Raw genomic sequence first — 25,406 nt, 5'->3', positions numbered from 1 at the left:
TCACGCACAACCATCTCTAGGGTTTACAGAGAATGGTCCGAAAAAGAAAAAACATCCAGTGAGCGGCAGTTCTGTGGGCGGAAATGCCTTGTTGATGCCAGAGGTCAGAGGAGAATGGCCAGACTGGTTCGAGCTGATAGAAGGGCAACAGTGACTCAAATAACCACCCGTTACAACCAAGGTGGGCAGAAGAGCATCTCTGAACGCACAGTACGTCGAACTTTGAGGCAGATGGGCTACAACAGCAGAAGACCCCACCGGGTACCACTCATCTCCACTACAAATAGGAAAAAGAGGCTACAATTTGCAAGAGCTCACCAAAATTGGACAGTTGAAGACTGGAAAAATGTTGCCTGGTCTGATGAGTCTCGATTTCTGTTGAGACATTCAGATGGTAGAGTCAGAATTTGGCGTAAACAGAATGAGAACATGGAACCATCATGCCTTGTTACCACTGTGCAGGCTGGTGGTGGTGGTGTAATGGTGTGGGGGATGTTTTCTTGGCACACTTTAGGCCCCTTAGTGCCAATTGGGCATCGTTTAAATGCCACGGCCTACCTGAGCATTGTTTCTGACCATGTCCATCCCTTTATGGCCACCATGTACCCATCCTCTGATGGCTACTTCCAGCAGGGTAATGCACCATGGCACAAAGCTCGAATCATTTCAAATTGGTTTTCTTGAACATGACAATGAGTTCACTGTACTAAAATGGCCTCCACAGTCACCAGATCTCAATCCAATAGAGCATCTTTGGGATGTGGTGGAACGGGAGATTCGCATCATGGATGTGCAGCCGACAAATCTGCGGCAACTGTGTGATGCCATCATGTCAATATGGACCAAACTCCCTGAGGAATGCTTCCAGCACCTTGTTGAATCTATGCCACGAAGAATTGAGGCAGTTCTGAAGGCAAAAGGGGGTCCAACCCGTTACTAGCATGGGGTACCTAATAAAGTGGCCGGTGAGTGTATATACATACCGGTCAGAAGTTTGGAAACATTACTATTTTTAATGTTTTTGAAAAAGGTCTCTTATGCCCATCAAGCCTGCATTTATTTGATCAGAAAAACAGTAATAGTGTGAAAAATGATTACAATTTAAAATAACAGTTTTCTATTTTAATATACTTTAAAATATAATTTATTTATGTGATGCAAAACTGAATTTTCATTACTCCAGTCTTCAGTGTCACATGATCCTTCAGAAATCATTCTAATATGCTGATTTGATACTCAGTTATTATCAATGTTAGAAATAGTTGTGCTGCTTAATATTTTTTGGAACCTGTGATACTTTTTTCAGGATTCATTGATAAATTAAGTAAAATAAGTATTTATTCAAAATATAAATCTTTTCTAACAATATAAATCTTTCACTTTTTTTTCAATTTAACACATACTTGCTGAAAAAAGTATTAATAACTTTAAAAAAAAGAAAGAAAAAAAATTACTAACCCCAAACTTTTGAATTGTTAGTCTATATTGTTACAAAAGATTTCTATTTTAAATAAATGCTGTTCTTTTTAAAAACCTTTTATTCAACAAAGAATCCTGAAAAAAGTATCACAGGTTATACATTTTTTTCAACTGTTTCCGACATTGATAATAAATCAGCATATTAGAATGATTTCTGGAGGATCATGTGACACTGAATACTGGAGTAATGGCTGATGAAAATTCAGTTTTGCATCACAGAAATAAATTATATTTTAAAGTATATTAAAATAGAAAACCATTATTTCACAATATTACTGTTTTTTGAGCATGAGATACTTCTTTCAAAAACATTAAAAATAGTAATTTTTCCAAACTTTTGACCGGTAGGCCTACTGTATATATATGTATTTTATATTTCAGTGTTACGAGATTCGAATCATTCTGATAATATCATCCAGTTAACGTTTTCCTAAATTTCCACATTAATCTAAAGTAGCCTATGTCTCTTCACAATACCTGTTCTAAGAATATTTTATATGCACACACAGCAAGGGCGTTTTATTTTGCACAATAAATCTATTAATATTTAATAAAATGACTGGTTTTATTATTAGTGACTGTTGATCTGTATCTGAATGGATTATGGAAGTGGGAGGGGTTTAGACTTCCGCTTCCTCGGCATAGTTCCATTGTGGCGTGTTTTTTGTGTCACGAGAGCGCAGCGCCAAAAAGCCACGTTCTGCTAAAGCTCCGCGTCCCTCCATTCTACTGCAGAATCGGATAGACTTTTAAGTTGGTAAGGCGCCATGTATATTTTGTGAACTTGTTTTTTTTCCCATCATGATGCACTTAAATTGGTTTATTTAGATCTAGTAACGGTTATAAATGTGTTCGGTGTTTGAGGCCTGACTTTATTTGAGTTAGGCCCCTTAGCGCAGCCTGCTCGAGTTTAAGCTCGAGAGTTGCATGGGATTTACCGAGCGAGTCATCGCGAAAATAAGGGGACGGTGTGTGGGGAACGAGGCCTCGTGTTGTGTGGTATTTTAATGTTAGACCTATTTGAATCGCTGATTCTTCACAAACATGCTGTGTAATGCCGCAAGGTTGTTGTTCTGTAGCTACGATACGAAACCGTAACAATGGCTAGGTAATCTACACAAGCATGAGTGATGTCCTGCTGCGGGGTAACGTTAACGTTAGTTGTAAATTCCACGCCCCCACGACTAGGCAGAATTACAAATGTCGTTTATTCCGTTTTCTCAACAGCCTACGTAGTCCTAAACAGTGTTGTCATTTTTTTATGATTGTAGTACATTTTTGTTCTGATAAGTTTAATAAGCTCAACCGCCCGTGTAAATGTCGTATAAATGCAAATATTTGTCTTGAGTGAATGTTCAAAATGAAACGGAATTTTCCCCGGAACACTATTTAGACCATCAATTAGTTATTAAAATGTATTTTATGCAACAGCATTTTATAAGGTGGACGTAGTTTGGCATAGTTAAAGATTAAGGTTAGTAATCAGCCATGTTGTGTTTAAAAAAGTTTATTAACCTATTATTATTAATATTATTACTTTCATTCGTGCAGTCCAAAATAGATTCACATAATTAGCCTATGTTTAATGCCATGTAGATTTGTTTAAAGGGATAAAACAAAGTGATGAAACATTTTTGCTTTTAAACTCTTAACTACATATAGTATTCACACTGTAGTATTGTATTTTTTTCTTCCATTTATAAAAACTACAAATGATATATATATATGTATATGTGTGTATATATATATATATATATATATATATATATATAAAAGTTTGCAGTGTAAAGAAATGTAACAAGCACATAATGTCAACATTGAGATGTTGTGCAGGCAGTCCAGACTCAAAGTGAGGTGCTAAAAATACACGCTGAAATTACACCAGTCTTAATGGCCGATGGTTGTTATTCTTTTTCCACAGGTTATATCAGAAGGTGGCTCATCTTATCTTTTTGCCCTTCTTTTATTTTAGTTTATTTATTTTACTCTGAACCCCCAAACCCATCTTTGCCTTCCCTACCACCCCTTTTCGTCAGCGTGTATTTTTATTACCTTATTTTGTTTTTGGTATCTTCAGAGTTGGGATCTGTGACGGCTCTTCATGGCAGTCAGAAGGGGACACGTTAGATACTTAAAAGTGAGTAGAATTTGCGTCCATCAGGGACTGAATGGATTTTAAAAATAAACTGAACCTGTAAGCTGGAGTTAGTAGTGTTTAGTGCTTGTAGGCTGTTTTCGTCCATATAGTGCTGAAGCCTGTGTAAAGCGAGTAATACTTGAGGTTTAATGCTGTCATCTGAGGTAGACTTAAGTTTTCACTGAATGCACTAGACATGTTATTAGGTGTTGCATAATGTCAGCTGAAGGTATCTGGCCTGGCAAATGCTGCAAAGTTTAACCATGTTTATAGGGACCAGCTTGCTATCGAAGTAGTCGGATAGAGAGTGACCAGAATTGTCTGAGTGATTCAGACCACTTTATCAAAACCTCCAATGATGGGTTGTGTGGGAGGGACTGTAATAATGCCTGTTTGTTTCAGCCTTGAAGGTTGACTGGCTAGTGGCTACCCATGTGGAATACACAATAAGACCTCTCTTCTAACATGAATGGAACGCACTGTCCGATATTAAAATAATCATGGTGACCTGACCACAGTGATCAGTTCCTCCTTCACCTAAAATCCCTTGAAGGGGTTAGACATAGACATCCAAGACCCCCTTTTTTATACCATTAGTACACTACCATATTTTATTGGTTTTGTGTTGAATGAATTGTGGTCATGTGCAATTTCAGCTAGACTGAGACTCCATTGGAGGCAGTGCTGATGATCATAGAATGTAAAAGAACAGCAGTACAGTACGTTGACAGTTACATCTGTCCTTTTGCTCACATTTTTTTTTTTTACTGTTTTAGCTTGGTACATATTCTTATCACTCATAGTTAATTTTTGTGGTATATTGAACTTTCATGTTTGGTGATTAACAAACACTGTGGTTTAGGTAAGGTAACATTTTGAAACTTGCATATTAATAATACAAATGTAAAATATGCTCTGAAAGGGAATATGTTGCATTTTTTTGTTCTACTGTTCCTTGTTAACGATATGTAATGTTTTTTGTAGGTAAGTGACTAGGTGTTGTTTTTTTTTTTTATTCTCTCTCTCTCTCTTTTTTTTCTTTTCTCATTTGTGTAATGTAGAGTAGAAATGCAGCCAAAATGATTTCAGTCATTTTTTAATTGAGGCATTTTGAAGTCCTTAGAAGAACTGTCTTGCAGATGCTTGTAGTTGCATTATTTATTCCCTAGGCAAGAATATAAATCCCTTAATTCACAAATTTGATGCTTTTCTGTCTTTAAAATTTAAGGAAGTGCTCCATTTTTATCAATGAAAAAAGCCAATGAAATTTAGCCTTTAGGTGTAAGCATAATGTAATCTCACATAAATGTTTTTTATTTGATGTAAAATTAGTTTTTTATTCTAATTCTCTTTAATTGCGTGTTTGTCATTCTATTACTGGCTTGCCAGCTGTAATTGATAACATTTTCAGAAAGATCTAGGCCTAATTTTGAGGCTTTGTATTACCTGTGCAGGTACAGCCAGGTATCAACAGCAACACATTTTCATGTAAAATAACTGCATGAGTTTGCGGTAATATTCAATATTGTCTAATTCAATTTCTATTGGCAAAAATGTATAACCCTCACAGAAACTTGTTTTGATTATTTCTAGGAGGTCTATGACATGTCGAACGGTTACGAAGATCACATGGCCGATGAGCCTAAAGATGCCAAAACAAACCTCATCGTCAACTACTTGCCTCAGAATATGAGCCAAGATGAGCTGCGGAGTCTCTTCAGCAGCATTGGGGAGGTGGAGTCTGCTAAACTTATTCGTGACAAAGTAGCAGGCAAGTATTTATCAGCACTTGGCACACTGGTTTCAAAGCAGACACATAAATTATTGTTGAGAGAAAATATTGTTTGTCTTTGTTGGTTTAGGGATGTAGTGTCTTTATTTTGCAGGGTTTGCATGTAGCCATGATGTCAATTTAAAAACAGAATGAATTTATTAAAGAAAATTGCGCTTTTAGACAAACTTTTGAAGCACTGGAAGTGTTTCTTCATTTCAGTGTTGACAGAAAAAAAACGATATATTTTTAGTTTCCTTTCTCAGGCCTGTCCCAAGTCAACGTGGATTTATTTGTTGGCATCAGTTTTTTCCCCTGAAGTTTAACATTTGATACTAGGATGTTTTTTTCCTTTGTATTTGGAACGTTTCAACTTTTTTTTGTTTTGTTTGTTTTATTGTTTTCCTTTTTTTTTCTCTAGGCCACAGTTTAGGGTACGGATTTGTTAACTATCTTAACCCTAATGATGCAGAAAGAGCAATCAGTACTCTCAATGGACTGAGACTACAGTCTAAAACTATCAAGGTAATGTGACAAAAGGTGCTCCTGTGTAAAGTTAAATTGTGTCATTGCTTCAGAACACCGGTTGTGAGAACAAGGCAGCGAGAACAAAGTAAAGTTGTTGGAGTAGAATTGCTCAGACCTGATGGAACCTTGGTTGTGGCCTTTTTATCAGGCTTTTCAATATTTACTAGATTCATTTAAAGATTTATTTTATTATCTATGGTTTACAGGTTGCAAACATGTTGCTTTAATGTTTGAATTCTATGAAATAGTTTTTGCATTTCTATAAAATTAAATATTTGTAAAGGACCCATGTCAAACTATTTGTTGGGTGGGTGTTCCCTATTTGAAAATAATTAAAATAAATTAATATCAATTTTAAAAAATTACAAAAATTGGAGACTCTAAGTTTGCATCCCCTTTTTTATTATTATTTTTTATTTAGCCATAGTTTGAGATTTTCCTAGTAATCTCCAGGGGAGGTATTTCTTCAGGATCTGATCTTTTAACTTTGCTCTTTCTGACAGGTGTCATATGCCAGGCCAAGCTCTGACACCATAAAGGATGCCAACCTTTACATCAGTGGGCTACCTAAAACAATGACGCAGAAGGACGTAGAAGAAATGTTTACACGTTATGGCAGAATAATCAACTCCCGTGTCCTCGTCGATCAAGCGTCAGGTTGGTAGATGAGCAAAGTTGTTTTTGACACCTGGAATGTCCTGTAAGCTAGTGTGTATTAAAGGAACATTTCACCCGTGGAAACATTAATCTTTATTGAAAGTGGGTCATATATGTAGTCGAAATGTAAAATTTCGAATTTGGTGCCTTCTTGACCGAGGAAAGACAGAAAGTAACCAGGGTACCCGCGGGTCTTAAAAGCCTTGAAAAAGTCTTGAATTTGATCATCTCAAATTAAGGCCTTAAAAGCCTTGAATTTAGTATACAAAGTCTTGGATTTCGTTACAAAGGTCTTATATATTTTTTTTGCCTTTGCTAGGATTAAGTTCATACCGTAACAAAATTAACTGTTACTAATGTAGGCTAATTAAAAATGTATGCAGCGTTGAGTGCACCTCGCGCTCCACGTCATAGCAGAAAAAGCGATCGCGTGCGCACCCGTTACTATGGTTACTAGGCAAGTGAGGTACAGAACAAGATAGTACCTACCTAGCTTAATCCGCTGAGGCCACAAATGACATAATTTAAACCCCAAATAAGAGCTTTTCTGTTAAAAGAACATATTTCTACCCGTCTTTTCAATAGTATCTGGCAACCATGCGCGCCCTCTCTCTCTACACTGCTGAAGAAGTGCGGATGATTTGAAAACACAGACAAGCTGCAGTTCAGCGATCTTTATTTAAGATGTTGTACTTAAATTAAAGTGTCATTCAGTCGGTCTGTGTTCTGTCACGAGCCGCTTGCGCTGTTTGTGCGACTAAATCTGCGATCAAAATGCAGGCTGATATCCACCAGTGTTCATACGAGCAAGAATGCAATGTTTCCCGAATATCCACACGATTTCAAATGTGACTTTGATTTTATACAACAGTAAATAAAAGAAAAAAGGGTTACATTAAGTGATGTACTACATTGAAAACAGCATTATCAGGCTTGCTCTATTTTGCAACGAAATATGTGGCTTTGAACGAATCGTGAGATTCAATGAATGAATGACTCAGACTCACTCATAAAGATAGTGAGGTACTGCCACCTACTGGCGATTTTAATGTTTTTTATCATTGCAAATTTAATAAAAAAATGAAATGGAAAAATTTATTAAAGGGGGCAAATCTGGTCCCTTAAAGGTTCTCTAAGCGATCCTGGGTGACGTCACTTCTTGTTGACGTTCGAACTATTGTCAAACAAAACGGAGGCTAGCTAGACCCTCCCTCCTCCTCATCCGCACACTAACCCCCCAAACCACACCCCCAAACCCTTCTTGTCGGTCATTGGCTGGAACAGTTTGTTATGTTTTGGGGAGCGGGTCGCTGCAGTTTGTTTTTGGTGCTGTTTGTGAAGCATGGGCTGTCTACAGAGATCGCGTTTCTTTACAGTGTGTTCAGGGGACAGGCAGCCAGCGGATAGTGAGGAGATGTTTGCTGTATGTGACAAAAAATGTTTTGGCCTAAAAAACACATGACATCCCTTAGAGCACCTTTAATGGAAAGGGTGTGACTGCAGTCTAAGTGGAAGAGAGGGGGTTCAGGGGGAACGGCACTCTAAAAAATTGGAGAACCACGGAACTTAGGAAAAGGGATAATTATGTAGAACTGCACAAGTGCTACTGCTAAAGAGTGCAATGTCAATAATTTCTCATCAGCTTAATTGAATTGGCCTAGAGAGAATAATTATTATGACATTTTCTGTCTAAAGACTACATATAAAATAACTACCTGTAAAGTAACTGCAGTTTGACTAAAAGTTGACAAAAAATGCAAAGACTTTTCGTCAACTACAACTATAAAAAACAGGATGACTCAAATGTGATTAAGACCAATAAGCATTTTCGTCTGAAGACTAAGACTAAATAAAAAATGGCTGCCAAAATTAACACTGGCCTACACACACATGCGCGCTACAATGCTGTTGCATATTAAATATGACTGATACTTTAAAGTGACAACAGGTAACTTTTCAGCCTTCATAATATATTTCCAAGTCTCTTGTGATGGTACATCGACTTACAATAGGTTGAATGACACGTCTGCCATAGCCTGACGGGGTCTGTAGCGTTTTTAATCGTACTTTTAAACTTCGGGTTTCGGGTAGTAACCGGTGAACAAAGAGAACTACAAAATTCGACTGCTTTACGGCATATACGTCACTTCCACCACCACCCCCACTTCCTTAAAATCGGACTTGCGAGCCAAATGTTATAGTCATGGCCGAAGCAGCACAGAAAAACAAGACAGCAAAGGTTTTATCGGAGCAAAGCAAAAAGAGAAAAAGAGAAATTGATCGCGTTAAAGGCAGAACGAGGATCAACATTGCAGAGCTGCCAACTCTCACGCATTGGCCGTGAGACACCCGCATTTAATTGGTTTGGTTTCACACGCTCACACGCCACACCCCCGGTTTCTCACGCTAAATTGTCAACCCGGTCGGTCAAATGCCTGAAAGATGAGTTTATCTATAGATCTCTACCTGTTGAGCCACTCGTGATCGACAAGTTATACCGCAAATTAGTTCAAATCTCCCGGAATCTAGAGCGAGCGCGCACGCGAGACAGAGACTGTGCTCCAACGCGCGCGGACGGCAGAGAGAGAAAGCGAGCGAGAGACCTTGCGTGTGCAGGGAGCATCGAACCCCCCATCGAAAAAAGAATGCCTCTCTCTAACCTCTCTAATTCGCTAGAGTAGTAGCGAATTATCAATCTGGTAGCTAGTAAACGATATTCTAGTTTTTGATGGTTAGCTATCGCTAGTATTCTCGTTCTGATTTGAACTTTGCAATCGATGAAATGCAAATAGCAAATGTTTGACCTAAAAAGTGTAGTCTACTCAACATGTACAAAGAAAGGAGGAAGATTATTAATAAAATTTTAGGATACCTAACATGTCTGTGATATTTGTTTATTTGTCTTGCCTCAAGCTATAATGCAAATCGATTTGTAAAATTTGCAGATTCATTTATGGTAGCTTGATATTATAATATTGACGATATATGGTTATTATCAACCACTCAAACATTGCAATGAAGTATCATATAGATTTAGTAAAACGGTAACCAATAGACTAGGCTACTATAATGACGCTGGCTTGTAAACGCGATCATTTGTCGTTATAAAAAAAATAAAACACATGAAATTATATTCATATGACATGCTGAAATATATGCCACTGTACCTGGGATGAAGACATTTCACACGAGACGCAAGCAGAACACCTGCATGTGACCTCCTCCCACAGTGTTCAGGGCTATCATGGTTGTCAACAAATGCACGTGCATGTAGGATGACAGAGTTTACGACAGTAGTAGAGGACAATACTGTTTCCCAACTGTAGGGGGACCCCGAGAGCAAAAAACGACCTGTTGTTACTTTAAGTAAAATGTTTTATTTAATTCAAGTAGCCTCCTTGTACATAATTATTTTCTAGGGTTTATTTTCCCTCATACTTCTGTCGGAATGGGTACGAAGTTGGCATTAAATTTCAGTTGAAATGGTATTAAAAAGGTCTTAAAAAGCCTTGAATTTAAGTTGGAGGATCCTGGGGGTACCCTGGTAACTTTAGGGCGCATTTGTATGAAAGACAACAATTCCCACATTGCACACAGGGTATCCGCGGGGTCTTGAAAAGTATTAAAAGGTGATAAATCAATTTTGGGAAAATTAAGACCCTTAAAAAGTATTAAAAAGTCTTATCACGGCTTTATAAAGTCTTAAATTTTGAAAGTATTTTTTCTAGGGATGCACCGAATAATAGGCCCAAAAGTGCATTTTCGGTTTTCGGCCGAAAGACTTTTATCACCGAAACAATACGGCCGAAATGTTGTGATGACGCAAACAGAAACCGCGACCTGCACGTGCTTGTCTGAAGCAACATGTCTGCGATGTGGACGTATTTCAGTATATCTGAACCCGCGAGGAGACGGAAGCCTTGTTTATACTTTCGCCTGCCTCTGCAGCGCGAGTCTCCACAGACAGCGCGCGCACCGCTCCAAACGGTCGAGGCGTTTATACTTGACGCGCTCGCTGTTGTACTATTCTTTGAAACGACAGGGAGCTACTCAAGTAACTGTCCTCTAACCATCAGGAATCGGTGAGAAGAAGAAAGATAAACACGTGACAATGTTTATTTTTTAGTATGGTACAGCTAGTTAAACAATTGTGACAGTGGCGGGGTAGGTTGTAACACGTGTTTTGAAAGTGTTATTGTGTTAGTGTATAAGTCCATTGTGACTTAAAATGCATTTCATTTGTTTGTTCTTGTCACCATTTGACGTAAAATGCATTTCATTTGTTTGTTCTTGTCACCATTGTGACTTAAAATGCATTTCATTTCTTTGTTCTTTTTCACCATTGTGACTTAAAAATGCATTTCATTTGTTTGTTCTTGTCACCATTGTTTACACATGCACAAACACGAAATATGCACATACACCCCCCATATTCACACATATTTTATTGTTGCAGCCATTCATTTAAAATAAAAATGATGTTGTGGCATATCACTTGGAATACCCTTAGTTTTTGTGCATTTTGTCTACCTGTTACAACTTACCCCAGTATGTGTTACAACCTACCCTAGTAGTGGGGTAGGTTGTAACAAAGGACCACCTTGTATTCATGATCATCTCACAAAGTCTGTGATATATTTTGAAGAAATTTAAATTGTTGCCATTTGTAGTAGACAAATATGGGTACTTTGCCTAAAAGTTTCAGACGTGTAGCTAAAAAAAAAAGGTCGTTTTAGGTGCTGAAGAAAAAAGTGTTACAACCGTCCCCGGTCTCCCCTACCACCACCAATAGAAAAATAATCATGTAAAACCCAGTAAACCCTGAGATTATTACTTGTGACGTTACAACAAAATATGTATAGGAATATGTATTAAATTAACGCTCTCTTAAATATTTTCAAATTTCACTAAACATATTTCATTAAGTTTCGTGTACATTTGTATTAAACATGGACCTTTGCCCATTAAAATGGCTTTTTATGCTAGTGTATGCTCATTTTTAAAATGTAATCAACTAATTTAGACGTGCAAACTGGGTGCTGGTGTGATGAGAAGTTCGTGCTCGGCTTTGTTTTTATGAGAGAACATTTCATTTTAAAACCTTTCTGCAGGCCAGCAGATTATTATTTAATGTACACATGAGTGGGGTCAAGTTAAACATTTTAGTTTGAATTTTATTTTATACTGTGCATTGTGCTAAATAAATATTTGCATAATTTGTAATTGATTTATTCTTTGAAAATGTTAATTTATGCAATTACAATGCCTTGATTTTAGTAAAGTTTGTACACAGTCATAACCACAAATGCAATGGTACTAATAATTGGCATAATTTCTTTCGGTGTTTCGGTTTTCGTTTTTTCTGCCTTGGGTTCCTCTTTTTCGGTTTTCGGCCAAGAATTTTCATTTCGGTGCATCCCTAATTTTTTCTGAATTAGCTGTCCAACATTTTGAGTCCCAAAAACATCGTAAAAGTGTGTAAATTTAGTCTTTTTTATTTTTTTTTTAAACGAAGAACTGAGGCACATGTCAGCATGATTGTTGTTGAGGGTGGAGCAAAGTTTTGTTTTGTTTTTTAATAAACTTTGCTTTGATTTACTATACCAGCCTATTTGATTTTTAATTTTTTTTATCAGAGTGGTCTATAGTCTTTATCACAAACTAAAACTGTTAAGTTAAAAGTATCACTAATGTAAATGGTTACAGCTTGAAGTGGCGGTGAGGTATTAAAAAATATTGAGAAGGTCTTGAAAAAGTCTTGAAAAGGTATTAAAATTAACTTCAAGATTCCTGCATATACCCTGTGCACAGCTCCGCAAGCCACTCCCACTAATCCAGAACAGCACCTATGAGGTATCCGCCTATCAGAGAAAGCACTCTTCCGTCTACAAGGCTAGCTACCACCAGAGCTTGAAATTCATTTCACACAAAATTTCTAGTTAGTTGGCGAACTCATTAGTGAATTACTCCTCGTTTGTATTTCTTTTGAAATGGTGAATTATTGCATGATACCGGGATGTTCAGTCAGAACATATGCGGTGCGAAACTAGGATGGTTCACAACACAAACGTCCGTGTCCTCGTCTGATTCATACCCCTTTTCCACCAACAAGAACCGGGTGCTGGTCCAGAGCCAGAGCCAGAGCTGGTTCGGAGTTGGTTCGACTGACAAGCTTACTAAGAACCGGTTTGCCTTTCCACCGGCTAGAGAGCCACAACAGAGCCAGATCTTACATCACTGCATTCGTCTCATGTTGCCCAGCAACGCTAGTGCGGTAGCGTCAAACACCCCAGGCTTGTTCGAGATGCATCGGCTTCTCGCAGATCGATCGCCGCATGACATCAAAGCACTGCGAAAGCGATCCAAAAGCACAAGGAGTCGTATGATCTCCAAACACTCCCGCAGCTCCGATCGGTCCGCGCCGCTCCGATGCATCTCGAACAAGCCATCAACAATAACGGACGTTGCGTTACTATGTAGAGCTGGGTTTCGATTCAAATTTCAAGAATCGATTCGATTCCGATTCTCAAGATCTTGAATCGATTATCATTATTCGATTAGTGCTGCCACTAACGACTAATTTTCTAACGACTAATTTTTCGATTAGTCGACTAATCTAAACGACTAATTAAAAAAAAAACATTGTTTGTCATTTCGTTGTGTCCATTTTATTTTGTACTGAAGGGCCAAAATACACTCACCGGCCACTTTATTAGGTACACCTGTCCAACTGCTCGTTAACACTTAATTTCTAAGCAGCCAATCACATGGCGGCACCTTAGTGCATTTAGGCATGTAGACATGGTCAAGACAATCTCCTGCAGTTCAAACCGAGCATCAGTATGGGGAAGAAAGGTGATTTGAGTGACTTTGAACGTGGCATGATTGTTGGTGCCAGAAGGGCTGGTCTGAGTATTTCAGAAACTGCTAATCTACTGGGATTTTCACGCACAACCATCTCTAGGGTTTACAGAGAATGGTCCGAAAAAGAAAAAACATCCAGTGAGCGGCAGTTCTGTGGGCGGAAATGCCTTGTTGATGCCAGAGGTCAGAGGAGAATGGCCAGACTGGTTCAAGCTGATAGAAGGGCAACAGTGACTGAAATAACCACTCGTTACAACCGAGGTATGCAGCAAAGCATTTGTGAAGCCACAACACGCACAACCTTAAGGCGGATGGGCTACAACAGCAGAAGACTCCACCGGGTACCACTCATCTCCACTACAAATAGGAAAAAGAAGCTACAATTTGCAAGAGCTCACCAAAATTGAACAGTTGAAGACTGGAAAAATGTTGCCTGGTCTGATGAGTCTCGATTTCTGTTGAGACATTCAGATGTTAGAGTCAGAATTTGGCGTAAACAGAATGAGAACATGGAACCATCATGCCTTGTTACCACTGTGCAGGCTGGTGGTGGTGGTGTAATGGTGTGGGGGATGTTTTCTTGGCACACTTTAGGCCCCTTAGTGCCAATTGGGCATCGTTTAAATGCCACGGCCTACCTGAGCATTGTTTCTGACCATGTCCATCCCTTTATGGCCACCATGTACCCATCCTCTGATGGCTACTTCCACCATGTCACAAAGCTCTAATCATTTCAAATTGGTTTCTTGAACATGACAATGAGTTCACTGTACTAAAATGGCCTCCACAGTCACCAGATCTCAACCCAATAGAGCATCTTTGGGATGTGGTGGAACGGGAGATTCGCATCATGGATGTGCAGCCGACAAATCTGCGGCAACTGTGTGATGCCATCATGTCAATATGGACCAAACTCCCTGAGGAATGCTTCCAGCACCTTGTTGAATCTATGCCACGAAGAATTGAGGCAGTTCTGAAGGCAAAAGGGGGTCCAACCCGTTACTAGCATGGGGTACCTAATAAAGTGGCCGGTGAGTGTATATAATGTCACCTGTTGAAAAACATTATGTATTAACAATCTAAGCATAAGTATCTGCATTTCCATTACCATTAGTCAGAGTCCTAATCTAATCCTCTATTAACAAACATGCATGTATTCATTACTTAAATTAGCTCTTTGTTCTGCCTTAAATTAATACATTAGCTTACTGTACATTTTTATATGTACATTTCTGAAATGCATAACTGAAAACATCACTGTGAATTATAGGCTAAAGTAGATGCACTCATGCATTTTGGGTAAAGCTGCTTTGAAACAATATGTATTGTGAAAAGCAATTGGAATTGAATTGAAAGAGTCTGGACTAGCCTACTACGCTTAGCTCTGCCTTATAATGAATCGCGCTGAAGCAGGCAGGCACGCAGATATGCAGCTCTCGTTTACACTTGCGTGCATGCCGGGCCCGTGCCGCGGTTCGCGTGAATGTGAAAGCAACACTGACTCGGGTGCGCGTTTTAGCTGATTATGTATTTAGTTAAATAAAACACTTGTAAGCAGGGATGATAGTGTTGATGATTTACCTTGGATACGAGCGAGAGTGAGTCTGCAGTGTATTCGCGCTTAGCCCGTGGAATCAGGGCAACACATTTGGAAAAGTGTCTCCTCAAAAGAGTCCATTTGCAAGCAGCAGAAGGCCACCTTATGCGACTTACGCACCTGTGTTGTTCACTCAGCTGCGCATAATAGCACAGAATTAATTAAAATATATATATATATTGACCCGCGTTCTGTTTTCTATCATGCGCCGTGTACGTTTGCGATTGCGTAAGATGCACGCAAACACACCAGGGTTCGGTAGAATTAAGTTGAGTGTGAAACCAGACCAACGCTGCGGGGGCGCCGGGAACAATCGCGCGCGGGCTCGGATCGCAGCAAACGAGCCCCGTGTGAAAGCACCGTCACGTGCCTCCACAATTTTTCATATCAAAGCAGTGAAGGCGGGGGAGGGGGAAGGAAGAGGATGGCAGATTAACCAGCAGGGCGCGCACAGCGCACAGACTGGTGTGTGGAGGTGAATTACAGTGAGCCGTTTGAGACGGGAGACCAAAAATAAATATGCGGTCAAACTTAAAACGACACGTCGACTAAAAAAATTGGCGTCGACTAATTTGCATGGTCGATTACGTCGACTAAGTCGACTAATCGCGGCAGCACTATATTCGATTCGATCCGATCTGATCCGATTTTCGAGATTTAGATAAGTGTTGTTTTTGTTTTTTCCAGCTGTTACCTGAATTACAGGACTGTAGTTATTCAACATATTGATACTATTAGGCTATTATAGACATTTAACTGCTTGTTTTGAACTTCATGCATGTGTATTGAATGTTAAACAAGTTCATAATGATAACAAACAAGATTGTTTATCGTGGTGATTTGTAGCCTACAGAGGCTTCGCACAGACAGTGAATGAGAGAGATCGGCAGAGCCCGTGCGGATTACCTGCGTCTGTCTTTGAGGTCATATGTATTCGTGAAAAAGGTTGCCGTGTCAAAGGAAAGCGAAATATTTGTCGTATCATCCTTTTAACGTTCACGTCACGGGTATTTACCATAAATGCGCGTCAGCAGCAGCGCTGGTCAGCATTCCACAGCGCGAGGAAGCCGCGGGGAAATAAAATCAGGGAGTCACGCATTGAATCAAAGCTATATTGGTCTCTAATAAGTGAAGCATCAGCTTCAGCGTTACCCATGCGACGCATTGCTGCTCAGCTGAGCCTTGAAAAGTGGAACTCAAAGTTAAAAATAATTAACACCTTGTTTCATTACATCTCTTTTAATGAATCAGCTTTTTTTGAACGTGTTCGTTGAATGAACGAATGACTCACTCAAAGCCCGTTGTTGTAACAGTGTGCACGCTGAGTGAAAGCCTTTACATACAGGGATCTCCCAGTCGCGGCAAGTTAAAGTTCACGGGGAAAATGTAAGCCTATTATTAAATCGATCCTCTGAGTTACGGATCGATCTTTAGAAATTAATATGAAAATCGATTCAGAATTGGTGAATCGATTTTTTTCAACACAGCCCTATTACTATGGATGCTCATGGGTTTGCAAAAATACATCGGAATCCAACGCGTTTGTGCAGCTCGCCGTAACTTATATAGACGGATATTATAATCAAGCTGCTATTAGCTCGACTAGCTGCTATTTAAAAATGGCGGTCACAAGTTTCTATTCGTCTTGTTGGTCACGGTAACCCCGCCCCCAGCCCCTGACGCAAGTGGTTCTTACTTGGCTCTGTTCTAGACCAGCAATGATTTGGTGCTACTTAAGAACCACTTTTCCTGGTTCGGAGCTGGTGCTTTGCGTGTGGAAAAACAAAGAACCGAATTGAAACTAGGCTCTGGCTCCGAACCAGCACCAGCTCTGCCTTGGTGGAAAAGGGGTATCGGAGATTTCATCCAGGAGAAATTGCCATCGTTAAAATTCTTTGCAGCATACGGACTCTATCTCTGTGTCTGTAGGCGCCCAGTGAGAGCACAGGCCCCACCAGTCCGCCCCAGCTCGAGCCAGTCCGGGCTCCTCGTCCGCGACAGGCAGCCGCCTCCTGTTCCTCCATCAGCCTCAGCTGCTCTTCGCTATTTTGCAGCTCGTAAAAGTAGCCACGAACATCTGATTCGAGCATCAGACTTTCAAAATCCTCTTCTTCCATATCATATTGAGTAGCTACATTTTGTCATTGTCGTCACTTCACATCTGGCTCCACAGCGCCTATTAGCTTAGCTTCCAAAAAAGATGGAGGATATTGTTTTTAGTTTCAGAAAGTAAAGTCCCACCCACTGATCTGTAATAGGTCTGTAGCGTGAGTGGGTCCCACCCCCTGGAAAAATGAGGAACGAGTGTTTGTAGTCTCAGCTCCTCTACAAAGATATGGGACTTCCTGCTTAAAATGAAGCAAAATGACGATTTTTACATCATTATAAGCAGGAACTGCAACACTGAAATCCTTATTTCTCCCGTCTCTGGGGGAAATGAGGGAATAATGCACGACCATTCAAAAATATGACTGGGTTTCTAATGATACAAAGCTTAATGCAAATGGGTGAAGTGTCCCTTTAAAGCGTTCACCTTTTTATTTTCATTGCAGGACTCTCTCGTGGTGTGGCTTTCATTCGATTTGACAAGAGGTCGGAGGCAGAGGATGCAATTAAGGACTTGAATGGGCAGAAGCCGCCAGGCGCTGCAGAGCCCATCACTGTCAAGTTTGCTGCCAGTCCCAACCAAGTGAAAAACTCACAAATTATTTCCCAGGTTTACCACACACAGCCTCGCCGCTTCGGGGGGCCCGTCCACCACCAGGCCCAGAGATTCAGGTGAATGAAGTCCAATATTGTATTTCTCTATTTGCTTGGTTAGCATATCCAGGGGTGCGCAATGCTGCGCATGCATGGTAAAAAATAAACGATGCACAGCAGAAAACGTGGAGGGAAGCACTTTTTTAGTACCAACATTTTTGGGGACAAGTACATGTTTACTTACTGGAGTAGGATTTTTCTCCTTTTCTGGTAAGATGGCAATCATGATAAGTGTGTTCATTAGTTATTAGGGGTGCAACAAATTGCAGTTGATCCGTGATCCTTACGGACCAGGCCCCATTTTTCCGGCACACGTGATTTGCGGATTAACTGCTAAGTTTAACTATCATAGTGAAAATTTGTTATTTGGATGTTTTGTCTTGCCAATTTACACATTCAAATGCTTTTAAACGTGGAAGAGGCGAAAATCGGGAGTCGCGCGATGTTATCTCTGCGCACAGCATCACGCACCCGAATATAATACATTTATTCGATAAAATGTATCGATCATCGATTAAGCAGGTTCATGCGTGTGTGCTGCTCAACCGCGAAACATGTAAAGCGAGCGTGTCGAAGATGTTTGGGACCATTTTACACCATCATGACTAAGTTTGCGTGTGCATTCGCAGCCTTTTGTTTTGTGCAAATGTAAGTTGTAATATTGTTTATTTTGTGTAGGCCTATCTATATCTGATTTATCTCATATAGGATGCATTTGGTTAAGAATTAATGTAGTAAAGCGTACGGTTATCCTCTACAGCTTCAGCGCGCGCAGCTCAAACGGCAATGCACGACTAATGACTATTGGGACTGTCATATTACATAACATTATAAAGAGAACAATATTGTAATAAAACATTGTGAATTATTTGGGTTTAGTTGCCGTGTCGCGTTGATCCAGGAAGAGCGCATCCACAACATGAGTCATTCTGAATGGCACGTAACTTAGTTCAAGTTCACTTGTGCATTTGCGTAATTTTGTGCAGATATAATTTGTAATATTATGTTTATTTTGTATATATCTCATTAATCTCATATAGGATGCATTTCTTTGAGTTAAATAACGCACTAGCAAAGTGCTCCAGTTTAACAGTATTCATTCAGCCCACGCAGCTCAAACAGCAATGCACGACTAATATCTATGATTGTGACTGTCATATTACATAACATGAGAACACTATTTTATTAAATCGTTGTGAATTCAATGGGTTTAGTTGCCGTTTTCAGTGCATTGTTCCAGGAAGAGCACGTCCACAACAGTCACACATTCTGACAAGCACTGAGGCGGCGTTGGTGACACGTTGTATTAGTCGTTATATTCGATTAAGGCGAGACACTACAGGTTAATAGGGTAAAAATTTTAACTTGAAGATATCACCATGAAACGTTACCAGTTGATTACTCGCATGAATAGGAGATAAAAAATGTTGTGCAAGTTTTCTGTAATTTTATGTTTAAATGTGCTAATCAGGCTATATCTAATTAAATAATTTGCATATATTTTGAAGTGACGAATCTGACCATTGGGGGAAAAAAACAAGGTTCAAAATTATTTTTGCATTTTGTTAATATATTCAATGAAAAGACATTACCAGAGGGGATTATGAATATCTCCTTTTGTTACCCTGTAAATCAAATGTCACATAAAATGTCATATAAATCAGGCCAAGAATGATATATCAACAAATCCCTCTGGACAAACCTTCACAATATAGTTAGGAATACGACTGTAAAGTTTGGTGTACGTAGGTGCTACAGAAGTGGAAAATCGTCACTAGGAGTGTGAGAAACTCATTTTAAGAAAACGGCTTTTAAAGATACAAAAACTGAAATGTGTTGTGCAATGTAATTGTTTTGTATATATAGTGTGTATAGTATATATGTATGTATATAATGTCAGAGCGCGTCACGTGACGATTCTGAATCGCGTTGTCAAAAATTGGCATCAGCCAATGAGATTGCGCATTTTGAGTGCAGACAGCGATCGCGGAGCACCGGGATGATTTAACTTTCAACTTTTGATGAATTTAGGTGAAATCTAAACACTTAAACAGACAAAGTGTAGTAAAATAAAGACCTAAATGTGTATTTTGGACTTTTTTTCCACCACAAATAGCCCAAAATCTCAAAATTGACCTGTGAAAAAACCCCCAATGTTTTTGTCTGCCGTGTCTCGCCTTAAATTATTAATTTAATTAAATGATCAATCACATCGAAACATTTTACAATCCTACTAGCCCTTTATTTAGATTTAAAACCATTCTCATTCATTTGGTGAGGAACATAGAGTTTTGAGCAGCATTTGCAGACCCTGTCATGCTGTTGGCCATATGCCACTGCAGCAGACACATATTGCAGTATTAAGGCTAACGATTAATTGATCGTTAATTTAAACGACGATCGATCATGGGAATTTGTGAAAATTTACATCCCTAACACATACACACAATTGTCTAAATGCCCATCTCGACAAGTATTCTCTCGGTTATGTCATAAGTGAACAGTTGAGAAAAAAATCGGATGCGTGTCAGTATTCAGTGACAGCAGCCTAATATTCCTACTGTTGTCTGTCAATGTTAATAAAAATAAAATAAAATACAGCTTTAACATAGATGAACCTATATTTAATTTCTACAGTGAACAGATAGTGTTATTTTACATTTAGGCAGCTTGTAGGACAAGTGTGCCACGTAAAGTGAGTGTACCAAGCAGCATCTCCAGTAGGGGTGGGGGAAAAAATCGATTCTTAGATGCATCGCGATGCGGACGTGGACGATTCTGAATCGATTCACAAATGTCAAAAAATCGATTTTCCCAAAAAAAAAAAACTCTGAAGCGCGGAAGTGCAGTGGCCGGACCGTCTGTGGCGTGCACATAACAGAGACGCGATGGCTGAGCGCTAAACACCCTCCGCGTTAGGTTAAAAGCTGACGTGTGGAGATATTTTGGCTTCTGAAGTTGAAGGGGGAAAGGAGCTGGACAAGAGCCACACTAGTTGTAAGCTTTGTATAATAAAACTAACGACCGAAACACGACAAATATGAGAAACCATATGACACGTTTCCAGCCAGAGGAGGAAAAACACTCGGCTGTACCAGTCGTTATAATATTAATTTACTACAAGTATGCTCCTAGTTTAGGCACACATTTATTTTCCTGTTGGTTCTTTGCAATGTTAATAAAATATATTGTACGTTAATTCTTTATGGGTCATTACTTTGTACTTTTAAAGCAAAGTATTTATAGTCACACACACACAAAAGATTCAGATAATTGATTTGTAACATTATAAATGTCTTCACTGTAACTTTTGATCAATTTAATTTATCCTTGATGAATAAAAGTATTGATTTCTTTTTTCTTTCGCCCAAAAAAATTAAATAAAAAATCTTACCGACTCCAAAATTTTGAACGGTATTGTTTAATGTTACAAAAGCTTTCTATTTCAGATAAATGCTGTTCTTTTGAATTTCTGGGTGATTCTCTGAATTGGGTGCCCTTCAAATCCCCCAAACTTGCTTCAAAGATTTTCAATTGAAGGAAATCACAAAATGCATTTTAACGCTGTCAATTAATAGAACCAGGTGCCTTTGCATTATAATGCAACACAATTGCTTTTAAAAAATAATTTAATTTAAAGATAATGGGTTGCCTAAGTAGTAGACAACAAGCATGTTTGCATGTCCTCAGTAACCATCATTACATTTTCATTGAATATCAAACAAATAAAAAGTGCAAATTAATACCAAAATGTTGCTGCTAATATAATCATATGTTGGTCTAGTGTATTTTCGTTTACTGTTGTGAAATGGAAAATCAATAATCGCTAATCGAGAATCGTTAATAATCGAAAATCGACTGTAATCGAATCGGGACTTCAATAATCGTAATCGAATCGAATCGGGAAATCAGACAGATTAACCACCCCTAATCTCCAGGTACTCCCCATAGCATATCGCTCTTAAAGTTGGTGTGAAACGAAAGTTACGATTTGTCTTTTCTTCCCTATTGTGATGTATATATTTGAGTGAAGTGGCTTCTCAAACAAGAAAAAATTAGGGCAGGACTTCATTTTGTCTATCAGCAATTGATTGGATCGTGGTGGCTATTGCTGTGATCTCATGTGAGTGACAGTTTGTCCCGCCCTCACTCCGAAAAACATGTCATCAGAGAAGAGAAAAGATGTCGCTGCAAGTGGGAGGGGAAGTTATTTTGATGAAAGTTTATGAGGGCATATGAATTTTCAAAAAGTAATGAAGTGCACAGAGAAACCCCTTTATAATACCACCGTATTCCAATAACATTTTATTTCATGGTGAGTTTAGAGGGATATCTCACCCAAAAATGAAAATTCTTTCAGTTTCAAAAATGTGTGCATATCTGATGAACTTGACCTAAATGATGCTATTTCCTGTCTTCAGGTTCTCTCCTATGAGTGTAGACCACATGAGCGGCATGTCTGGCGTTAACATGCCTGGAAACTCCTCGTCAGGCTGGTGTATTTTTATTTACAACCTGGGCCAGGATGCAGATGAGGGCATTTTGTGGCAGATGTTCGGGCCCTTCGGTGCCGTCACAAATGTCAAAGTGATCCGTGATTTCAACACCAACAAGTGCAAGGGATTTGGGTTTGTTACCATGACAAACTATGAAGAGGCTGCCATGGCTATTGCCAGCCTCAACGGCTACCGCCTCGGGGACAAGATTTTACAAGTATCGTTCAAAACAAGCAAGTCGCACAAGTAGAAAGCAGGGTTGCTAGGAAAATGAAGGCGAAGCCAGAGAAATTGACGACGTTTTGAAAAAGAAAATTATTATTTTTAGTGTAATCAAGTCTTCGCAAATGTTCACGTTTCGCAGTCTCGTTTAGACAGTTTCTTTTAAGATTCAAGCTGTTTGATGCTTCAAATGCAAGTGTTTTAGGCGTTCTGGTTTATCCCAATATATGACCAATTTTTCGTTTAATTCAAATTTGTCTCTGATGTTAGCCTGGTATTGTTATGTGCCATATGTGGTCGGACACCTCATTCACCAGATGCTGGATTTAAAACTCAGATTTTTTTCTTTAGTTTTGTCAGTATCTACATCCTATATAGCTCTTCAGTATTTACGATGCCTTAATTTGATGTCATTTTTCCACTTTGCCCTCAATAATGTAGCACTTTTTGGTTTGGCAGGAATCTCATTACCCATCTCACAACAGTTCATTTGTTTGTTTAAATCTGAGTCTTAAATCCTGCATGCTGAGTGCTCCATAGAAAAGAGGTAACGGCAAAGAAAATGCCTGTTTTAGTGAGGGGAAAATCTTTAACTAACTTGTTAATCTTTTGTAAGGGACCCTCTGAAAAGACTGAACTAAGAAGGACCAAAGACATGAATGGAAGGTTTAGTTTCTCCCGGCAGAGGTGCATGTTGCACATCCCTAAAAATATTCCAAAAATATTTGGACATTGAATACTAGGTACTGAGTATTTATGTAAAATGTAATCACATTTGAGCATCAGCATCTTCTGTTTATGGTTTGCGTTTTCTTTTGTTTTTGTTTCTCTAGGCTAATACATTAAGTTTAGTTTGTTTATTTGAAAATGGATATCCAGTACTAATGCAAATGCTTTTTAAGACTGCCTTGTGATATTTGTGTTGTTTTTTTCTTTTTCTTTTTTTGCTTTTGTGTTTCCTTTGGAAACCTTTCATTTTGTTTCACATGGCATTTACAATCATTAAATTTTATTTTGTTTTGCTCAACTTTTTGTTTTGTTTCTTTATTTTATCTTTTAATTAGTTCTTTAATTTGATCCATTTATAGGTACAATGCAGTGTAAGTCAACTCAAGACTATTTCCATATTTACAGATGCAGATGGCTGAGTTTAAGGCCCTTTCACACCAAGAATAACAATAATCATAACTATATTAGCATCCACACCAGTAGTAAAGAACGTTTTATTAAATCTAAGTGTGCTTGTTTTTTGTCTTTTTGTCTGCCATTTTAAACGCTCAAGCTTCTTAGAGGGATAGTTAACCCAAAACTATCCCTATTTTTTTCATTACTTACTTGCCCTCAAATTGTCCCAAACCTATGTCTGTCTTCTGCTGAACACAAAAGAAGATATTTTGAAGAATGGTGGTAACCAGACAGTTGATGGTGCCCATTGACTTCCATAGTAGGAAAAGAAATACCATGGAAGTCAATGGGGCCCATCAACTGTCTCGTTACCAACATTCTTCAAAATATATTGTGTTCAACAGAAGAAAGAAACTCATACAGGATTGGGACAACATGAGGGTGAGTAAATGATGACAAATTTTCATTTTTGGGTGAACTATCCTTTTAAAGTCAGGTGGATTCTCATTAGCTGATTCTGATTTTTATGTCTTATCAGATCAAAATCGTTCTGAAAGTGATTCAACGATATTGTTTCTCTGTGCCGTTATAGTTGTGGTGTGTGCCATGCTAATATATATTTAGAAGGATTGTTTTATTTAGAACCATCTTTGTTGATGGTTATCGCCCTTGGTGCGAAGGGGTCTTTAGCCCCCAAGACCTCACGAGAAACACTAAATTACCACATTTCATGGTTTAATTTTGAGTATGAGATCTTAGGTATTTATTTTTCAGGCATCGGACCAAATCATAAATATACAATCTGACAACGTTTGACTTATTTGATTTGGCCAATGGAGTGCCATTTATTTTGCCTTTCTCAGTGGTTCATGTTTAACTTTTTCCAGAGGTTTTCAGCTGTAGTTCTCATTAATGAGCGGTGGGGAAGATAGAAACGGATAGAAACTCAATCTAACAGTTGTACAGTCATGTTCCTCAGCTCTGGCTCCTCTTGAGGTCTTCCAAATATTAGTTTGTAAAGCCCCACATAGGTTCCTCTGTAGTTTCACAAACCCATAAATTTTCCATGATCTTGTGTAAATTGATCATTTTCAGCACAGACAGTTCTTAGGCTCCCTCTGCTACAAGACTTAAGGTTGGTATTGTGTGTGCGTGCATATATTTATATTATTGGTGACTGACATTAATCCTAATCCTAAATGTTTTTGTACAGTGACTCACTGTTTTTTGTCAGGTTTGTAATAAGCAGTTTACTATACTTGCATCATCTGTTACTTTATGGTTCATGTGAACCTATTAGCAGCTTTACAGCCACTGTTGGTTACATGTCATTTCTATGAAACACTTGGCATTCTCTTTTTGTGCACGTTTCGGCATATGTGCAATATTGAAAAGTGATTTGTAATGAATAGTAGTAATTATTATAGCAACCGTTTCCCTTTTCGTCTTTTTGATATCCTGATGCTTTAAAAAATAATATTGCCCAATGTTTGAGTCAACTGAGATGCCAGTTGTAAGAAATATCAAATAGGATTTACTGGATGGTTGCTCATTTTAAGCCTTAATTTATGTAGAATATACTGGAAGTTTATTGAATGGTGGAATTATTTATATAGCTTGTGTATGGTTTTATGTGTTGATATTGATGAGTGTCTTAATTTTTTTAAAAATACTTTTTGATTCTACATTGAACATCTGTTATGAGCTACTGTCTAACATGTAGTTGTGAAATAAAATATCAGGCATCATTGCAAAATCAGAAAATTTGTG

General features: G+C 38.6%; 1 protein-coding gene across 4 annotated transcripts; it reads left to right on the top strand.

The window, feature by feature from the left end:
* Positions 1-2,101: 2,101 nt before the first annotated feature.
* elavl1a (ELAV like RNA binding protein 1a) lies at positions 2,102-22,566 on the top strand. 4 transcript variants are annotated; one of them, XM_056236397.1, is made up of 7 exons: positions 2,102-2,236; positions 3,557-3,616; positions 5,210-5,387; positions 5,809-5,912; positions 6,419-6,572; positions 17,586-17,811; positions 22,215-22,566. In XM_056236397.1, the coding sequence occupies exons 2-7, from the start codon at positions 3,581-3,583 to the stop codon at positions 22,537-22,539; spliced, it is 1,023 nt and encodes a 340-aa protein (XP_056092372.1). In that variant the 5' UTR covers positions 2,102-2,236; positions 3,557-3,580; the 3' UTR covers positions 22,540-22,566. The 4 variants fall into 4 exon arrangements, with proteins under 4 accessions (XP_056092372.1, XP_056092373.1, XP_056092374.1 ...); XM_056236398.1 differs by having other exon boundaries at positions 2,106-2,236; positions 3,401-3,616; XM_056236399.1 differs by lacking the exon at positions 3,557-3,616 and having other exon boundaries at positions 2,107-2,236.
* The last annotated feature ends 2,840 nt before the right edge of the window (positions 22,567-25,406 follow it).

This window comes from Rhinichthys klamathensis, unplaced genomic scaffold (genome assembly GCF_029890125.1).
Source record: "Rhinichthys klamathensis goyatoka isolate OS25496 unplaced genomic scaffold, OSU_Roscu_1.1 h1tg000446l_1, whole genome shotgun sequence".
In the NCBI taxonomy this organism is placed as follows: domain Eukaryota; kingdom Metazoa; phylum Chordata; class Actinopteri; order Cypriniformes; family Leuciscidae; genus Rhinichthys; species Rhinichthys klamathensis.
Note: the sequence above shows the minus strand (reverse complement) of the source record. Positions and strands in the feature narration are given on the sequence as shown.

Excerpts from the sequence above, each read along its gene's own strand:
- elavl1a (XM_056236397.1), top strand. The coding sequence starts at position 3,581 with ATGGCAGTCAGAAGGGGACACGTTAGATACTTAAAA. Across the intron at positions 5,388-5,808 it reads TATTCGTGACAAAGTAGCAG|GCCACAGTTTAGGGTACGGA; the intron begins GCAAGTATTTAT and ends TTTTTTCTCTAG. Across the intron at positions 5,913-6,418 it reads TACAGTCTAAAACTATCAAG|GTGTCATATGCCAGGCCAAG; the intron begins GTAATGTGACAA and ends TCTTTCTGACAG.